General features: G+C 48.0%; 1 protein-coding gene across 2 annotated transcripts in view; it reads left to right on the top strand.

Moving 5' to 3' along the window:
• Positions 1 to 950: 950 nt before the first annotated feature.
• Positions 951 to 20780, top strand: part of LOC126109780 (uncharacterized) — a 36885-nt gene continuing 17055 nt past the window's right edge. For both annotated transcript variants that reach the window (XM_049914837.1, XM_049914836.1), the window contains exon 1: positions 951 to 1082. In XM_049914837.1, the coding sequence (XP_049770794.1) occupies positions 1068 to 1082 (15 nt within the window). In that variant the 5' untranslated portion in view covers positions 951 to 1067. The remainder of the gene's footprint in view (positions 1083 to 20780) is intronic.

Below are 20780 nucleotides of genomic sequence, written 5' to 3' on the forward strand. Positions count from 1 at the left end.
TATACGACACTGGTGACGGCATGTGCGTCACATGACAGGAATATGTTATCGACCCACCTAACTTGTACACTTGGCGAATGGGTAAAAAGATTCTTCTGAGGCATCAAGGGATTACGAATTTAGTATTGGAGGGCAGCGTGGAGGGTAAAAATCGTAGAGGGAGACCAAGAGACGAATACCCTAAACAGATTCAGAAGTATGTAGGTTGCAGTAGGTACTGGGAGATGAAGAAGCTTGCACAGGATAGAGTAGCATGGAGAGCTGCATCAAACCAGTCTCAGGACTGAAGACAACAACAACAACATCTTGCCCGATTTAGGTTTTCTTGAGGATGTGATAATCACTCCCAAAAAAGTGATGAAAACAAAAGAATTTGTCACATAAACTGAAAATAAGAAAGTAAACTTTTCACTCGAGGGAAGACTTGAGCCAAGGACCTCTAGATCCGCAGCTGCTCACGCTAACCATGGGACTACGACGCTCCTGAGCTCACACTATCCTATCTTGCGCATGGACTACTCAGTTTGCATATTTTGCTTATTTTTTTCATAGTTCCACAGAACTTCTTCCTGTTTTCTCGATTGATCTGTGTTCAGTTTTTCAAGGCCTATCCACTGTGCCAACTTATAACTAAATCTGAGGGGGGTGCGATGGGGAGGTTCCCTTGCAAGACGGTCCATATGACTTGTTGAATAAGATCAATAGGATACGAAACTAACTAAGACGAAGACGCGATCCGCAGACAGATCTCTCGCCCTGGCGACCTATTGTTGCGGTCTGCGCCGTACAGGTGTTGTGCCGCAACAGGACAACAATGGGCGTAAACACTGCGGGCCTCTGCGAGCGCGCGGTGACGGGCGCGGGGTGCGATCGCGGGACGTCCACCTGCCCTCCCCCCCACCCTTCCCCTCCAGCTGCGGGGCCGCTCGCTCGCGGCGCCACTCGCCAGTGAAAGTGATCCGCGGCGGCGGCGCTGCGCTGTGGCGGGGCCCTCGCCGGTATAAAAGCGCCGCGGCCCTCTGGGACAGCAACACTCGCCAACCACACACACAGCTCAAGGGTCGGAGATGGCGAGGTTGCAGGTGAGTCACGTCACGCAGTCACGCTCGCGTCTAACTAACTCCACGCCGCGTCTACTCGCACTAACATCACGACACTCACTCACTCACTCACTCATCTGTCTCAACACGACGCAGCACGAATGAGTTCTGCAAGTCACAGTAACATCTTAGCATCTTTCGCAGTAATTTCTGCTACAGTTGGCAAAAGTACGAGGAGGGTTGCTTCCATAGTCCACTTATCTTACTAGTCATTTCCCTCCGAAACGGATAAGTTTCGAAAGGAGCTTCAAAATTTCGACACGGGCTCTTTTGGTCAGCGTCGGGGCGTCACAGAATGCTCAACAATCTGCAGTGTTGAGACGCCGAGACAGTAAATTCGTACGGCGTGACTGGCTGGAAAAAGATTTTCTTCTTTTGACGGTCGAACTGTGAGAACAGAACGCCTATATCTGTTCAGCGCAAGTGAGTTTAAGGAGCATGTGTATACAATGATGCCATGTCTGTGTCGTATAGCAACGAGGCAGAGTGTCAATCCGACACACAGCCTACCCCTCTCCGGGAGAACCGAACTGACGCCAGACTTAACGTCCCTGTCAGACGAATGGATAACATTCAACAGTGAATCCCCTGCCATAGCTCCACGAGCCACTGCGGAGAGGTTTGGAGTTTCAGCCAAGATTTGCCGCAAACTCTGAGGACCGAGAACTTGACGCCATCACCTCTCTTCCCCTTGGCGGCCAAATACTAGCTATTTATATAGGTTGTCTGTTCTTTTCGACGTGTCTGCAAAAACAGATACCACATATATAATTAATTAAGGCGATGACAGCCAATGATCTCTTCAGTGCAGGGAATCGGCTATCGAGGCCAATGATCAGTGCGCTACGTGAGTAGTGTGTGGTGTAAGCTGAGAATTCGTGGCTGGCGGCAGGCGTGCTGGAGTCGTCCGTGCAGCTGTAGTGACCACCGTGTCCGGATGGCGCAATGGTCACTGTATCTTCCTAATAACCAGCAGACCTGGGTTCGAAGTCTGGTCCGGCACAAATTTTCAGCTTGCCCCTTTGTGGCCAAATATTAACAATGGCTATTTCTTAGACCAGGATTTGAACTGGTGTACCTCCGAGTCGAAAACGGACGTGCGTCACCTACCTCGCGTGCAGAGACGCCTTAAAGACATTCCGATGGCCTCACTCGCAAAAATCCTAAAATACCCGCTCCAGAACAAGTCAAGCGACGTACCACTTGCTCCAATATTCATCCCGCGTACTGACCAAGATAGTGAAATTAGAGAAATTCTGACCGATACAGAACGATAGCGACAGTCTTCCGTCTCGCGTAACACCGGCAAATGGAAGAAGAACGGGCGGTAGGGGGAATGGTTGTGGTTCATTATGTACCCTCCACCACATACCTTAGGGTGGTCCGCGGAGTGCAGATACTGAGAAATCAATGGAAACTTGAAGTGAACACTTTTAGTCCTGTATTGTAAGAGTGCTTCATTTTCAACGTTTCAGTTAAATGTTTAGGGACCTTTACTGCAATACCGACGCAATGAAAATGCACATACGAGGTACGTACCTGAAATGCACAAGACGGTGTACACAATCAGTACGTCTTTAGCGTAAATAGGCACAAGAAAACAGGCCTACCGCGTTGGGCAGGCACAGTTAAATGAAACTTAATCACTCAGAGGTATGCGACACAAACTGTTCCTCCTGTTTATCGTAGTAATTTCTGCATTAGAGTTCAACGTAGTCTCCAGGAGGTGTGCCATTGCAACACCTTGACATGGCGTTAGAGGTCCCTCATTAATCGAATTAAGCTCTGAAGCTAAAAACAGATTTCGTCTTGGGCTGTCGGTCACCGTAGCTTTTATGTTTCGGATACTTTGTTAGTGATACGCCGTCATCAGGTAAATTGTTACATTTTTCGTCCAAGTCCGACGCGTTTCGCAACTGCAACTTCATTTTCAACAAGTAAACTACATTTTGGACGTTACATGTAACTCAGTCCATCGTCTTCACTTGGTCGCAAAATAATGTTCGTGAAAAATTTGTGCATCTCCACTTACATTGTATATTATTCAACAAATCTATGAGTGAAACGCATTTGTCGTTTCGAGTAATAACACGCAACTCTGCCGCGTCAAGAACACGTCTTTTTTCATATTGTTCTGTTTCCATTCAGATTTATCAGAAAGGATCGGTACCGATGTCATATTGTTCGCTGACGATGCTCAAATCAACAAGGAGTATCATTGTTGAACGATCGTAACAATATGCTGAAACACTTGGGAAAAATGTCCAGTTTGTGTAATAACTGCCAGTTCTTTTTAAATTTCGGTACTTTAAGGGCTGTCGTATAAAGCAGTTTGAAATATCCCATTAAAAGATATGCGGCTGACATGGCTTAAATATCCGCAGCTAATACAAAGAAGCGGTATGGAATGGGACGAACACGAAACATCAACAATTGAGTGGAAGACTGAGATATACTGCGTGGGTTCTGACAAAATGCAGTGCATCTCTGAAATAACTTCGTTAGTTTGACCACTTCTAGAGTACTCTTCCGGTGTTTGCAGTCCATATTAAGTAGGCGTTAGGGCAGACACCTAACGACTTCTGTGGTGCGCTGGCACAGCCCTAACGCGTCGGAAGAGCCACATGAAATTGTAACAGGGATTGTCGTGGAAATTAAAACGGAATCTTAGCGGAAAAATACCTTTGCTCCTCCGAAAATACGATGGAGTAAATTTCGAGAATTGGTTTTCTACGAAAGTTGTGCGACAGTTTATGCTGTCCCTGTCACATCCGTCGCCTAGGGATAACGGGAATAAGACGAGACACAACAGCTCGCGTATAGAGGCATACAAGCAACCAGTGTTCCGTAGTCTGACACGCAGAATGGAATACGGCAGTGAATCAGTACTACTGGCATAAATATCGTCCCGCTGCGCGCTGTGCAGTGCCCTGTCGAGATTTAGTTAGATGTACAAATATGAATTAGACAGCTACCACCTTAACTGACACACTTGTGCCAAGGTCTTGTCTCATTTCACATCAGTACAGCCTACTTTATCACGACGACTAATACTCGCACGTGCGCCCGTACTTGCAACACCGTGCTGCGTTGAAGTGTTTGTCAAACAGGGCACGTTTCGTGACTCTGTTGCGTTCATTACGCAAAACACTTGACATCGCGAATTTAGGCAGGGTGCCTATATTTTCTGCTGCATTATACAAATGTCTTTGAGGAGTTTGGTTACACGGGAATATCTGCCGCTTCTAGTGAACAAATACTAATATTACGTCAAATGCACTTGCCTCTCCCATTGCGCTTTCTTCCACACAGGTGTATAGGCTGCAAAGGTAGCAGTACAGATCTCATACCCGACGTACCAAATTATTTTTATCCAATGGTAAGAAGAAATTTTTACAAAAAAGATCTGTCGTAACGGATACGGCTGAACTGGAGAAGTAACACCGGAGTTCTCAAATGTTTTTCTGTCGGGATATATTATGTACGCGATAGGAAAAACAGAGCATAAAGTTAAATGCTCACTTCTGACTGTCATCGGTTTCTCAAGTTTTTGCTTTAGTCATCACGAGCGCGCGCGCGCGCACGCGCACACACACACACACACACACACACACACACACACACACACACACGTATGCACTCCTGATGTGACACAATCTATACCTTCTTTTAGTCATGTTGTCTCGCAAAACTTTTCCATCCCAATTCAGTACCTCTTTGTTAGTTGCTCAAGCTGCCAAGGAAATCTTCAGCATTCTTTTCTAACGCCACATACCAAACTCTTTCACCACACATATCCATTATAGGAGCGTAATAATTACTAGAGCAATACTTCAAATGTGATTACAATGAGAGGCGAAAATCGCCTGAAGCCTTACACGGCGACCATCGTATACTGCATGGCATGGTGGAGGGTAGCCTGTACTACAACGTGTCGTTTCCTTTCCTGTTCCATCGCAGATAGAGCGAGCGAAAAACTACTATCTATACGCGTCGATAGGAGCCCTAACTTTTCCTACCTTATCTTCGCGGTCCTTACGCGAAATGAACGTTGGCTGCAATAGGATCGCTCTTCGGTCAGCTTGAAATGCGTGTTCTCTAAATTTTCTCAGTAGTGTTTCTCCAAAACAATGTCTCCTTCGTTCCACACATTCCCATTAGAGTCTCCGAAACTTCTCCGTAACACTTGGGTATTGACCGAAACTACCAATAACAAATACAGCAGCCCGCCGATGAACTGCGTCGATGTCTTCTTTTAATCCAACCTGGTGCGGATACCAGACACTCGAACAGTACTCAAGAACGGGTCCTATTAGTGTCCTGCAAGCGGCCTCCTTTCCAGGTGGGCCACATTTTCCCCAACTTTCTCCAAACAAACCGCAGTCGATCATTCACCTTCGCTACCACAATCCACACATGCTCCTTCCATTTCACACAGGGTTGCAACTTTATGCCCCGGTATTTGAAAGACAGGAAGGTCCTAATGCTGTATCCGAACATTACGGCTTTTCTCTCGCGCACATGCATTAACTTACGTTTCTCTATATTTAGAGCTAGCTGCTACTAATAACACAAATAAGAAGTATTGTCTAAGCCGTCACGTATCGCGTCGAGCTCGGGAATTTCGGCAGGTTGCCTTTACTTTCTGGTGCATTATTGAAATTTCACTGAAGTGCTACGTGGTGGCAGTTGGGTTACCTTCCCGTACACCACAGCATTATCAGCAAAGAACCCCTGGCTGATGCCCACCCTGCCTGCCTGCCAGATCATTTGTGTATGCAGACAACAACAGCGGTCCTGCCACACTTCGCTGGGGCACTCCTGACGACACCCTTCTCTCTGACGAACACTCGCCCAGGGCAACGTGCTGGGTTCTGTTACTTAAAACGTGTTCGAGCCACTCACACGACTGGGAGCCTATTCCACATGCTCATACCTTCGTTAAAAGTCTGCAGTGGAGTACCGTGTCAAATGCTTTTCGTAAAGCTACAAAAATGGCATCTGCCTGTCTTCGTTCATCTGTAAGTCGCAGGACATCACGTGAGAAATAGGCAAGCTGGAACCACCCCCTACGCTGTGACTAAGCCATGTCTCCGCAATATCCTTTCTTCCAGGAGTGCTAGTTCTGCAAGGTTCGCAGAAGAGCTTCTGTGAAGTTTGGAAGGTAGGAGACGAGATACTGGCAGAACTGAAGCTGTGAGGACGGGCCTTGAGTCTTGCTTGGGTAGCTCAGTTGGTAGAGCACTTGCCCGCGAAAGGCCAAGGTCCCGAGTTCGAGTCTCGGTCCGGCACACAGTTTTAATCTCCCAGGAAGTTTCATAGGCAATCTGAGTTTCACACGAGAGACACTTTCCAAACCAGTGCTGATTTGTGGACATAAGCTTTTCGGGCCCTGGGAAATTTATTATATTCGAACTCAGAATATACCGGAGATTTTGCAAATTATACTAAATGTAATTTCAAGGTTTTGTTTTAATTTTGGGATCACACACACACGGAACCTGACGTGCTATTGGGCAGCTACGATAAGCTACCGATGAAGTTCTGCAGCGAGGCGTTTGTTTACGTTCAACAGAAAGGTGAAAGCCATAGGTTCGTTGATTGGTTGATTTGGGGGAGGGGGACCAAACAGCGAGGTCATCGGTCCCATCGGATTAGGAAAGGATGGAGGAAAGAACTCGGCCGTGCTCTTTAAAAGGAACCATCCCTGAATTTGCCTCAAGAGATTTAGGGAAATCACGCAAAATCTAAATCACAATGGCCGGACGCGGGTTTGAACCGTTGTCCTCCCGCATGCGAGTCCAGTGTGCTAACCACTGCGCCACCTCGCTCGGTGAGAGCGACAGAACGCGACAACAGACGCGGGGTAATCCGTAGCGCAACGCTGACTTCCGTGTTGGCAGTTACGACGAGCAGGGTACAGTAGTTACAGTGAGTATACTTCGCTAAGCGGACGTCAGCTGCAGGCGCGACAGTTACGCAACGGAAGTGGAGCGGCGATAAAGCGGGGGGGGGGGGGGGGGGGGGGGAGAGCGGACCGACCGACGGGCGCGATTGCCGAACAACACCGAGCCGTCCAGGTGCGCGGCGTCTCCAGCGCACCCTGGGACGTCCAGCAGCCCTGGACATTCCCCTGGAGTGGGAGGAGGGTCATCAATTTACGACGGCAGAGAGATGCGGCGGCGTGTACGGGGACCGGTCGACCTCGCGTGCTGCGCCGAGGCCGGCGCACAGGACACGTGTGGTGTGCCAGGAAGCGGACGACACATGCGGGTCCCCCCCTGGCGTCGTTTCCGCGTAGGAGAAAACCTGGCGGCGACGTGGCGGCCCAGTCGCTGCGCGCGCGAAAGCCCGGGGCCACAGTGGTGCAGGCCGTTCTTTGTAAACAAAATACGTGGATACAGAAGATCCTAATACATATGCGACTCGACTGAAGTCTTCGTAGCAGACAGTGGTCAGCAAATAGCTCTGACTAGGAACACTACCTCAGGGCTCTGTGTTAGGGCCGCTGTTGTTGACGGTGTGCGCACAGGGGGGAGGGGGGGGGGTACTGTACTGTAGGACTGTGAGGATATTGTGACGTAAGTTCTATACGGAGCCGTTACTTCACTTAAATTTTTGCTGCGAGATGAGGAGATACTTGCAGATGATCAGCGCCGGGTACAGCGATTTGTAGCTCACCCTGAACACAAACTCAACGCAGTGCCCGTGAATAGGCGAAAATATCCGATGTCGTTAGCCTGTGCGATCTGCGACCAGTCACTGGAATCGGTGACACACACCTTGAAGGCTGTGCCAGCGGGCGCTTCGTACCGTAACACACATTGAATTTTTGTCCACCCGGCTGAATAGACAAGCGCGTTATCTCCTCGGGACAAGCACGTAAGGAGACTATTCGTATTTTCTGCCCTGAAAGACGGCTCTTGAAGTTTTCTAAGCAGTTTCCCACGAGAAATGCGTCATCCTCCTTGGCGTGTCAGACAATTAACAATGTTCAACGTTTCTGTTACCGAAGTACGGGTCTTCCAAGCCTTTTTGTGTAATCTTTCTTCTGGGCAAAATGCACTTTCCAAGTGTCCTTGCAATGAAGCATAGTCTTCTATTTCCTGGACTAAGAACTAAGCTTACGTGTTCGTTTGAATTATATATCAATATACTGTTGCTCCGAAACAGTTGTGGGGAATTTTTAAATAACTTCATATCCACTACTGATTGTACATTTATTGCAATATCCACTGTCGCCATTTCCACCTGCTGATCATTTTCAGCCGCTGAAAACAGCATTAGTCACCATTAATGAAAAGTATAAAAATGTTAGCTTTTACGGTTGATAGCAACCTCTGTCAGGTACTCCATAGTTATGGGACGGATGGGATAAAAACCCACGAAACTAAAATCGTGCTCACCACCCACATCGGTTAGTTGGTTGGTTGGTTGGTTGTTTGTGGGGGAGGGGACCAAACAACGTTGTCAGCGGTCCCGACGGATTAGGGAAGGACGGGGAAGGGTGTCGGCCGTGCCCTTTCAAAGGAACCATCCCGGAATTTGCCTGAAGAGATTTATGAAAATCACGGAAAACCTAAATCAGGACGGGTGGACGCGGGTTTGAACCGCCGTCCTCCAGAATGCGAGTCCAGTGTGCCGACAACTGCGCCACCGCCCACGTCAGTAGCGAACACCGCACTCGTCGGTGTTAGTACGTCATCTTCGAGGGACGTCACGCTTTGGCTTTTAGTGAAACGCAGAACATTCCATGTTATTGTTCCAACGGACAGTTGCTAGTCTTCGCAACTGAGAAATTTTGGTCTGTGAGACACGTGTAGCGGTTTGGCTACGGACACGGTTGCAGACGAATCGGCTTCTCGTATTTCGTTGCTAATACCTCAACATTGCAGAAGCACGTTTATCCGTTCCTCATAGGACGAGAGGTGCAGTCATAAAAACAACATTCCCACAAGACTGAATTCTTTGCTTTCGATTGGAAAAGGGGTCACCAACAAAGAAAAGTTTCAAGACTAGTATGCGGCTGTCTGTCTCTGGAATGTGACGCGTCCGAACTACAAAAATTAAAAAACGGCCACACTCGAACTCTTGGCCAGTGTATGGTAAAGGCTCAGAATACGCTGTAGTACCTTCGTCATAATGGCCGCAACAGTCATAAATTTGTCGAATGGAGGCACTATTTCTTCCACTATCAATGTGGCTTATTTGGCGTTTTCAATTCGCCTCGAGGTTGCAAATGCACGCAGCGCACACCAAAAGTAGAGTGTGTCCACTGGAATGGGTTGCGTGCATTTGTATACTCGGAACTGATTAAAAACGGCAGTAAAGCGACATTTAACAGCTGTCCACTGCACTGGATAACTGGACCACAGGGTTAATATTTACTAAGACCTCTCCTTGCTCTCAGTTTACAGTTGCAACTAGTTTTGGCTCATACAGCTGTTCTGAAGCGTTTACCTACTACGTCAAGCAGCACGCCGTATCGAATGTGGAACTCGTTCTTTACTGTGCGCTTGTTGACATCGTAGACTTCAAACCGGCTATACGAGACCAAACTTGTTGCGTGTATGGCGTCAGCGAGTCGAGTCCTCCATAAATACACGTTCGGCTAACGCACGCAGGCTCTGGTTACTACATCCACTCCGGCCCGTCGCGTATCGATTTTACCCAAACTCGGACGAGTTAAGACCGGCATTGGAACAAAGTCCGAGAAACTCATTGGGTAAATCAGCACTGGTGTAATGTGAGCAGGAAGTCTTACTGAAACTTTACTAAAGTATAGGCAATGCATCGGCTCACCTATTCAGATGCCATTGTTCGACGTCAGTAGTATAATTGGCTGCTGCAATCTGTGCACGGTGGAGAGGTTGGTCCTGAAACTACCTCGCAATATCATGAAAGTATAGCATAGTTACTATCATCAAAAACCTCTTGTAATACGTTCATAGACGTATTGGCTGTGTATCTCACAACAGCGTGTCTTTTCCCTACCTGTCAGTGCGATCGAAAAACACTGCAGTATACTGTTCACATAGCTGTCAGTAGTTATGGTTTTATGGAAAAAGATCGGTCCGACATTTCGTCTTGCAGCAACTGCACGCCACACTGCTGTTTCCACACCATGCAGACACTGCTGTAGTAAGTGTTGCGGATTTCCTACGACCTGTCGTACCCGGATGAATGCAGGCGCGCTCCAGCAGAGGGGGAAAAAAAAACAGACTTCAATGTCAGTCCCGGCATCGTGCACAGAGTACAATAGCCAGCTGCAGTACTGACGTCAGGCGACGGTGTCTGAACTGGTCAGACGGTGCAGTGCCGCTTACTTCTTAAGGCTGCAGTTTCAATTTGTGGACAGCTATGTGCGCAGATGTTACTGACAACTGTCTCAGGTGGTAAATGAGCCAACGATTTTTTTGAGACTGCTTTCCAAGGCCGATCCTAACTCTTCGAATAAAACGAAATCGCCACCTCTCGCAGTCTGAGGAACGGGCCTCTCCGCGAGACACCGGACACATCGCTTGCATCTTCCGTTACAGGATGTCCAATGAAACACCTTTCAGCCGTCTCGTTTCCAAATTTATTTTGTTTCGCTACCAGTTTCGGCGATTTACTACACCATCTTCAGGCTCCTGACCGATGTGTAGAAAGATTCCACCTCGGTTTCGGTCGAAACAGGGGCCAGCAGTACTGGTATTAGTAGATTTCTGCTTCGCTATAGCGGTCACTTCAACCATGATCTGGTTTGGAAAGTAGACGGCTGGAAAGCGTTTCATTGGATATCGTGTGTAGAACAACCGAGTCCCGCGACCGTCTCTGAGAAGGTGGACATACAGAGATCTTGAGTTATAGTCTGAGTGGAAATCCGTTGCCGTCGAGCTACACGGTGAGGCTTACATAGGGAAATTAGGAAAGTTGGTCTGTAATTACTGAGAATATTTGTTGTGGAGAAAGGCAGCGGTCTGCCTAAAACACTTGAAAAATGGGTTAAAATGAACACTGATTGCAATAAAATACTTGTTTACAATGGTCAACAGTTTTGGTCAGAACTGGTGGAGCAGTTGACGTTCGTTACCATCACGGTATATATGTTCTGAGGATGTCACATTCTGACCGAAACTGGTGACCACCATAAATGAATACTGTATTTTATTGCGGTCAGTGGTGTTTTTAATCCATTTTCCAAGTGTGTTTGTGTGTAGTCAAGTGCCGGTGGAGGTGCCGTGCAAGGCGTCTGCAGAAGGAGCGGCAGTGTGTAGGGCGGAAAGCGAACGCGACAGGTGGGTAGAGCGACCTACTTGTGGGAGGCGGCGCGGCGGAACAGCACGGGACGGGACGGTCCACGTGCGCAGGCGTGACGTTCCAGCCGCCGCAACTGGAGCGACGGGCCTGGAGGCGCGAGCGCGCGACCGCCTGTTAGGCAACAGTGAAAGGCCTGCGGGAGGCGACAAAAAGGACCCCCCCCCCCTGCTGGTCAGAGGCGGCCTTGTACGGACGGCCGAGGCCGCGGCTCCACTGGGCGGATGCTCCGTGGCGCAAGAGGACGGCCGCACAAAAACACTGGACTGCTGGAGAACTGGAGCCGAGCCGAGCCGAGCTCAGCTGCGGCGGGTGAAGGGTCGCTCACCACTCGCTCTCCGTGACAGGCGTTTCCTTCCTCGAGTCTAAGTGGCGAGACTGTTAGTAGCTAAGCGTGTGTATGGAGGAGTAGGAGGAGGAGGAGGAGGAGGAGGAGATTACTGTTTAACGTCCCGTCGACAACGAGGTCATTAGAGACGGAGCACAAGCTCGGGCGAGGGAAGGATGGGGAAGGAAATCGGCCGTGCCCTTTCTAAGGAACCATCCCGGCATTTGCCTGAAGCGATTTAGGGAAATCACGGGAAACGTAAATCAGGATGGCCGGACGCGGGATTGAACCGTCGTCCTCCCGAATGCGAGTCCAGTGTGCTAACCACGGCGCCACGTCGCTCGGTAAACGTGTGTATGGACAGCACCGTTTATGCAAGTGGCTTAACAGAATGCCTTAGAGGACCCGTTCCAGCAAGTTAGACAGCGATCTGTGAAATCGCTTCAGCATTACTGATCACTCGTCACCGGACAAGTATCCTGTTTTGTAAAAGACACTACAAGTCCGTCTTCGTTACGCCGTCTTTTTCTATTTTTGCGGTCGTCTCCTCCTTGCAGTTCGGCAACATAGCTTGTTGTGGGAATCATACGTCCATGAAGATTAAGCAGAAATGGAGGGCTGTTTTCTTTCTACTTTTCAGTCTCTACTTACAGGAGTGTAGTGCAATGTTTATGATCCTGCCCGTTATACAGCTTCGGTTATCATTCAAATTAGAGGCGAACTGGAAGTGGAGCAGAATAAGTCAGATTTGCATATGAAAAGAAAACTGAAAAGTCGAATGTGTCGTATAGCAAAACAGAGCAACAGAAACACTCGTCATCGCTGTGAGTGGAAAAGGCGATCAGGCCTTCGAGAGGAAGATATTATTTAGAAAATTCAAAGCATCTGGCTAGGAATACGGAAGTGGTCGACTTACCAAGTAGAAACAAGCACGTTGTCATCTTTCGTCTCTAGCCAGAGGGCAAACACCTAAAATGTTCAAATGTGTGTGAAATCTTATGGGACTTAACTGCTAAGGTCATCAGTCCCTAAGCTTACACACTACTCAACCTAAATTATCCTAAGGACAAACACACACACCCATGCCCAAGGGAGGACTCAACCCTCCGCCGGGACCAGCCGCACAGTCCATGACTGCAGCGCCTAAGACCGCTCGGCTAATCCCGCGCGGCGAAACACCACAGAACTGGTTTTACTGCTGCACATTCTCCTTCTCTTACGTGAGAGAAGCACGTTACACATTAAGTCCTACGTTTTTCAATAGGAAATTGAGTGTGGAAATAAAATCTTTTGGATCTGCAAGCGCGAGTTCTCGAAGAAGCACTTTTGATGCTCCAAACAAAACTCTTCGTTAACTTCATTTTTGAAAGTATTTTCTCCTTCTCATGTTTTTAATCTCTTCTTCCACATCTCGCAGGATAAGTTCTGACGCAAGACTTATTGTCTGATTCGTCCTCGCCCTGCAGATGATCGGCAACTGACCGCCAGTTAAACCACTTGTGAACGCACGCACCCCGCTATCACGTTTAGTGACCCTACTAAATGATTCGCCCCTCGGCTAAATTCCCGGTGCATACTGAAGTAGCCTTGAGAGTGGCGCTGACGGCTGGCCGGATACCGTGTGTGCAGCCGTCAGATGAGTGGAACAGGTTGAACAGCAGTCAGAGACTTTGCTGATGAAGCTGTTGTGTGCTAGAGAGACGACTGAGTATAGGGAGATTCAGTGTCACGTGGACAGAATGTGTGACTGGTGCGGTGAATGACAGGCTGTTACAGAATACTTGTCTGACCAATTCTTCAGTACTTGGGGTCCACACCAGGTCGGATTAAAGGCAAACATAGAAGCAGTTTTGAGGCGTGATGATGGATTTCCACCGGTCGGTCTAATGAGTAGGAGAATGTGCTTCGATGGGAATCCTCGGAGGTAAGACGTAGTTGTCTCTGCGACAATCTATTCCCGTACTTTAAAGAAGCAGCACTTGCGACAGACTCCCGAACGACTGCACCTCCACCGACGTTCATCTCGCTTAATCATCATAGGAATAAGATAATGGAGGTTAGGGCTCGTGGAGAAGCATAAAGGAAGTAATTTTTTCCTTCTCTCCATTTGTAAGTGGAAGAGGAAAGAGAATAACTATTAATGGCACAAAGTACTCTCCGCCAAGCACTGAACGACGGGCTGAGGAGAGCATATCTAGATGAAAATTACTTCAGGCTAATTTCTAGAGGTATGCCGCCACTCAAAGCGTACACCAACCTCACCTGCCTGAACTATTCCCTGGGTCACAGTACGGTCCAAGTGAAGCTTTAATCTTCCTGCAGATACGATCAGCGAGAGTACGCTACTGACTGTTCTACGCAACTCTCGCGTCACCGCCGTTGAACGTTGTTAAGTGCCGCCCGGAGGAAAGGCTGCTGCTCCACTCTCTGCCGCGTATTGCGTGGCGACGTAATAGCACACAGTGTCGGCAGCCGGACCTTCGGCGTTTCTTTTACGGTAGCGGCGCGGTGAACGGGAGGGATGTGGAGGAGTCACAAAAACTCTTTGCCCTCCACTGTGCGTCGCGCTGGTAATTTCAGGCGCAGCGCCCGCAGGCGGTCGTAAAACGATCCCCTTTCACGGATCTGGGTCACGCCGCGCGAAACCGTCCGCTCAGGACACTGCGTTGCGGAATCGCCTCGCCGTCCACATTCTGCCCTCCGCTCCCAGCTGTTTTTTGGTGATATTCGTAACCGCTCCAGGCACTGGGTCAGCCGAACCGGCGAACTCGCGACATTTCTCCGGGGACGCAGACAAACTGGTTGTCTCCAGCGCGGCGGTGCGACTGGTTCTGGAAACTGAGTGGACACGACAACCTCGGCAAACCGAGTGTCGCAATCGCCCGGCGGGTCTTGTCCCACAATTATTTGAACTCTGAATGGTCACCCAGATTCGGTCGTGCGTGAAGCAGGCGGCAGGCCTCAATTCACTCGTAGGATAAACAGAAAATGCAGTCTACGAACGAGATTGTTTAAAAAAATAAAATAAAAACCTCGTCCCGGGTCTCTTTGTAGAATGTTGCTCCAGCGGGTGGGACCCACACGACAACAGGGGATATTGAGCCTATGCAGAGAAAGGCAGACCGAATGGTCACAGATTTCGATTAAAATAATATTGGGTGTTAGACCGCGCCGTTATAAAACCAGCTAAATTGCCAACGTTTCGAAAGACCTTGCAGCGATCCTCTTCAGGGTAGTCAACCGCCCTGAATAGCACTGCTGCAAAGTCGGTCGAAATGTCGGAAATGTAGTTGCTTTAGTGTTTTATAATGACGCGGTCTGATTACATTATTTTACTTACAATGACCCTGGCAGCGGAAGTACACAAACTTAGATCATAGCTTTGTCTGACCCACGAGCGACCTTCGTGGAAATACAGAAAAGGAAAAAACCTGATAGAGCAGACGCTTGAGGATAGAAGTAAACTATCCCTGGAAAGCATACTTAGAAAGCTTCAAAAACCAGTGAGGAATCTAGCAATTACTACAACCCTGAACGAATCGATCCCAAAGGGAGCACGAAGAAATGAACATACTAATACAGCAAACACGAAGGCATGTAAGACAGTCATTCTTCCGACGTTGCATATCAAAATGGAGGCGAAAGAAGCCCTAGTTAGCGATACAATGGAAGTATCCTCTGTCGCGCATTTGCAGTGGTTCGCAGAGTATGCATTATGTAAAAATAGGTAATACTCTGCCTATGGCTTGATACATTTCTTTACGTCGCAACGAGTCGCATTACATTATTAATTCGCACGTTTCCACTGCTCATTCTCGTATCATTTCGGACTGTTGTCCATCATCTGGTACGTTGATGTGCCTGAGTGGGACAGAAAACACTCGGATACGCCACAAAAGGTAATAATGCCCATCGTGACTTAGCCTACTGTCTCGGTGTGTTTGCCATTGCTGCTCTTGTCTATAGTGGGGTAGCTTAAACTGGTTATGCACATGTGACATACCGACACTGCAGTACTATTTTACACCACTGCCTGTAAATGTCGGCAGTAGAAGTGCGACGCACCACCGCCTGGCGTTTTGTTGACACAGAATTGTCTATACTCAGTTCGCTAGTTTCATAAGCGCATACCGCGTAGCTCAAACTTAGTATACAATTTGGTCTCATGTGGCTACAGCGTCAATATCTATGTTTCTGTTTGAAGTTGTGTGTGTTTCCAACTAAAAATACGTATTTTTAACCATAACACATGATAAAATTGAAAAGGGACTTCGGTTTTTCTTTGTTTCGTCATCTGTTAAACACGTGTACTGCATTCAATTATATCTCAAGTCAAGATTTTGTGCACCGCATTAAAACTGGTGTTGGCAATTGCTTTTCCGGTCTTTCATAGCTGCGTCATTAAGGCCACTGAAACGGTTCGGCGACAGGGAACACAATGGTTTATGATTGCGTCCGGCGGTCGTTTCTCCCCGTTGTCAGCACTGACGGGTATCCGGGGCAGAGCTTGAGAAATGTGGGCGAGCCCAAGTCTGCGTATCTTCTCGCAGATCGGCAAGAGCGGGTGATCTTATGTGGAGACACGCCCGCCTCGTGTGGTGACAGTGCACCTACCCACATGCGGCCGTCATTACGAAACAAAAGCGTCGCCGTCACGCGCCTTGACATTAACAACGTTGCTACCAGGGCGACGCAATCGCCCATAGCTCGCCAGTCTCAGTACCATTACAAGGGAGGCAGATTTCAAGCGAGGAGAAGTTGCTCGGAGTAGCCGAAAGCTCGTACTGGGAGCATACGGAATATGTTCTAAAAACGTGTGACCGGTTGGAAGACCTCCCCGCGACGTGGCCTGAACGGCGGGTGTTGATCAGAGGCAAATGTGTCCTATCACAGCGAAGTGACAGGACCGGTCCTATTCCTCAGATACACAGGGTAGATAGCTATTTGCCGCTGTTTTGTTGATGATGCAGTTGTCTACGAGACAGTGATTGGTTGTAGGGGGTTTAGGATTATTTGGACAGAACGTCTTTCTTTCATTTAATCGGCTTTTGATTGCTACACAACTATCTCATCAAGCATCTCGAATATTGAACGGAAAAACAAAGTGCACACGCGGATCAAGACGAGAGTTGTGGAACCAGTTTCAAGTATAATTCGTAACAGAAGGTTTAAATATGAGGTTGGACGGCAGTATGTGGAGCAAGCATATACGCAACGTTAAACAACGGGGAACTGGGTGGTATAAGTCACGTAGGATTGAAACAGTAGTCAGGATGAAGATTAAAAAAATCCACGCAAACGAGAGGCAAAATTAAGATCTTAAAAGCGGAAACACGCAGGAAGACCGAGACATTAGAGAGCCACTGTGAGGAAATAAAAACGAGATTGCACCTGTACGGAAGAGAAATAATCGGATAGTATTAGGTTACAAGGTTATATGATGGGTCGCGTCATATAAATATTTAGGGAAAATACTAAACGGTACCCACATGTAAAATCCGTATTAGGGAAGGCGAATGGAATACATATATTTGTTGGGAGGATTCTAGTAAAGTTTAGTGCATTTTACCAGGAAGCCGTATAGTGCGAGCTACTGTAGAGTCTTGCTGCAGTGCTTGGAGTCCGTATCAAGTAGGCGTGGCAGCAGATGTCGAATGAGTTAAGGGATGCGCTCCTAGCGACGTAACAGGACGGTATAGTCCATACCAAAAGAGTAGCTCAGAACCTCTGGTAAATGGTAACCTCAGGAGGAAAGGCCGCGATGCCCTCGCATAAACACGTTGGGTAAATTTGAAAAAACGGTATGCGAACATGGCTGTGATTCAGTTCTGCGACCACCACTGTATATCTCGCGTAGGGCTCCTAAGAATAATGTGTAAGCGTTTACACAGCCGCTGTCCCCTCACTGTATAGGTGAACAGAATAACAGAATAAACCCTAGCATTCGTAGTGTCTGTCATACTTTATTTTACTCAAACGGATAAACTGTTCCAGTTTTATGGCCATCATCAAACTTACATGTTAAATGCAGGTGAAGAACAACTGAGCTAGCTAGCTAGCTAGCTACCTAATACTTGTAATCAGTTCAGTGAGGGACTAATCGATCCGTGTGTGTCTGTCTTCATGATGTAACCAGCTTGTTTGTTCTCCATTTACATTTCATTCGTTTATGTTCATGGTTGAGAAATTTTGAAAATACTTTCATTTGTAATTTTCTGTTCTAGATCTGATTATGGCTGTAATGCGAAGCCACTTATCTTTTAGAATGAAATCGTGACATAATTTTCTAATTCTGAAGTTTATTTACCTACCATGGTCACGCCTCCCCCCCCCCAAAAAAAAAACGTCAAAACGACCCAGTTGCACGACTTTAATGGAACAGAAAATTGTAGTGTCTTTTGCCACGTACTGGCCAATGTCCTGTGGAGTGTGTATGTGGACGTACGAGGGCTGTTCGGTAAGTAAGTACTGACAGGTCGCGAAATGGAAGCGACAGGGCAGTATCTGTAGTATGCCTGTCGATCGTGTCGCGTCGCTCTCTTCAGTTCCGAGGGCACAGTGAGGGCATCGAATGCCTATAACAATAATGTCTCCCACCAAGTATGCGTGTCCATGCGAGGTTCCGCCCGTTTTCATGCAACCCCACATAACGTGCCTGTCATGCATTTCCTTCCTCACGACAATTCTCGGCCGCACACTTCAGGGGCAATGGGGACGGTCCTGCAGCGTCTTCGATGAGATCTGTTTCGGTACCCACCATACACTGCCTCTGACGTTCATCTCTGCTCACATGAACCGCTCGCTATGAAGACAGCATTTTGGTACAGACAACGAACTGTCGACCAGTACAAAGAAACGGCGGAAAGCATAGCCGGCTGGCTTCTACGATGAGGGTATTGGAAAGTCGGTACAACGCAACGACAAATGTCTAGTTCGGAGCGGCGACTCCGTACAGTAAGTGTAGTAAACTGCTGCAAATAAAAAATTTTTGATTTTGACTGTAGTTTCCGTTTCGCGACCGATCGGATCTTACTCTCTGACTAGCCGTCGTAGAACGGTGGGCGCGTGCTGAACAAATCACTCATTATCGTGAAGGGTCGAAAAGAATCAAATTGATCAGCGTTACCATTTGTGCCATTTGCATTCAGATCGTTTAGGTACGCCTTCTGATCCATGGTGAGTACGCGTTTAAAACCAACACGTCATGCTCCAAGATGGGATTCGCAGACTGCAATGGCAGACTTGCTACACAGCAGTCGTTGGGCGCATGTAGTGCGGGTCGGCGGACTTTTAGGGGCCCGAAGATCGCGCGCAGATACTTGCGAGCACGGGGCAGGCAGTAGTGTACAGCACAGCGAGCTAGGAGTACAAGGCGCCACATTGAGGGCGCAGAAGGGAACAGACAAGAGGTTGCGCAAGCCGAGGTGCCGCCCGATCCCTTATCGCGGCGGCCGCCCCTCTGACCCTCCGAGTGCGGAGCGAGAGGAAGTGGAGCACAGGAAGAGGGCGTGAAGGGGCGGCGCCGAGCCTCTCACCGGCGCAGCCGTTACCACGGCCCTCCAGGCCACGAGTTGAGTAACACCCCACTGACTGGCCACGACAGAGTTCCGGTACTTATACTTTGTTCAGACAGCGTCACGAGTTTTAGGGTCACAACAGTTCCGCTTTAGACGCGTAGCCACCGCTGGGCGTCTGACCGCATGAATCTTCACCCTGTCCACTGCCGTGTGGATTATGTGTGCAGCTGTTGGCAAGCCTGTCCACTCACAGACATTTCACAGCCGCGACATCATCTTGCGACCTCTTCCACGTCTGCCTTCTGTTTTCCCTTCAGTAAGCTAGACACTGAATTTCGCTTTAGATGAAACAAATAAGTTAACAAATCGCGATTAATTTTTAAACACTATAGAACTTCCTCATGCGCCACTCGTACTGTCCATGGAACCATGAGGCGACTACTGTTGTTCCTCTATTTCAAATGCCTTTACATTATTCGTTGTTTTAACGTCCAACGTTCCCTGCCGTACAGCACCACAGCGCAAACGTAGAATTTTATGAACAGATCTGTGCGATTTAGGTTGCAGTTTACATTATTGAGAACTTGTTGAAATTTCATGAGAGTATCCCGAGCATAATGTACTCGACATCTCCGATCTTCAGAAAGCGATTTGGCAAGGTATTTAAACTTCTTTACTCGTTCGGGTAGCAGATTGTTAAAGCGCAACGTGGCGTTGTTGAATGTAACAAAGGTAACATGTCTCAACAATGATGTAGAACTGACGCCAAGCTCCTGAAGATGAGCTCCGAGAGTTCGAAACGCATCGTGCATTGAAATAAAAAAATCGTGATTAGTGACTCAAGGCATGTTTTCTCATAATTTTTACAGAAGTAACACAGTCACGTCGACAACACTGTCTACAATGGATAAAACTATCTTTCAGCGCCTATTGTTATTACGATCTATTTTGTTGACACCTCTTTCAGTGTCTGCTAGAGCTTCCTCAAAAATCAGTTCCGAGTAAATGTTGAATAGCGAGGGAAAGAAAATGCAGCTTTGCCGGAGTCACCTACGTATCTGATTCTTGCCGTGCACAAGACAGGCCAAACCTTTGGCGCTCAAACCAGTGTCTGGCGAACCAAGAAACGCCAGCTTCGATTGGAACACGTATTCTCAGCGTTTACGAGAACTTTGAATACCAAATTCGAGAAGACAGACCTCTTGTTTCACCCAGCTGACCGGCTAGCGTGGCAGCACTCGAAACTAGGTCGGCAAGAGTTGGTCTCGGATACGCACAAATTTTTCATTTTCTCCTTAATTTTATCGCCATTCGTGTACTGCCAAAATCAGAATACTAGTGACATCTGCGGTGGTTTTCAAGAACGCTTTTCACGATAGAGAGGTGGAAAATGCACTGAATATGTATCCCTGACTTTGCCTGCTCTGCCATCCCACAGTGTCGGCCTATCACCTGTCACGTTTAACACGTTTTGTTTCTCGAAGTGAATGCTGATACGCGTCGTCAGAGGCAGAATGTAAAGTAAGTTTCGCCCGA

Source organism: Schistocerca cancellata, chromosome 12 (genome assembly GCF_023864275.1).
Source record: "Schistocerca cancellata isolate TAMUIC-IGC-003103 chromosome 12, iqSchCanc2.1, whole genome shotgun sequence".
In the NCBI taxonomy this organism is placed as follows: domain Eukaryota; kingdom Metazoa; phylum Arthropoda; class Insecta; order Orthoptera; family Acrididae; genus Schistocerca; species Schistocerca cancellata.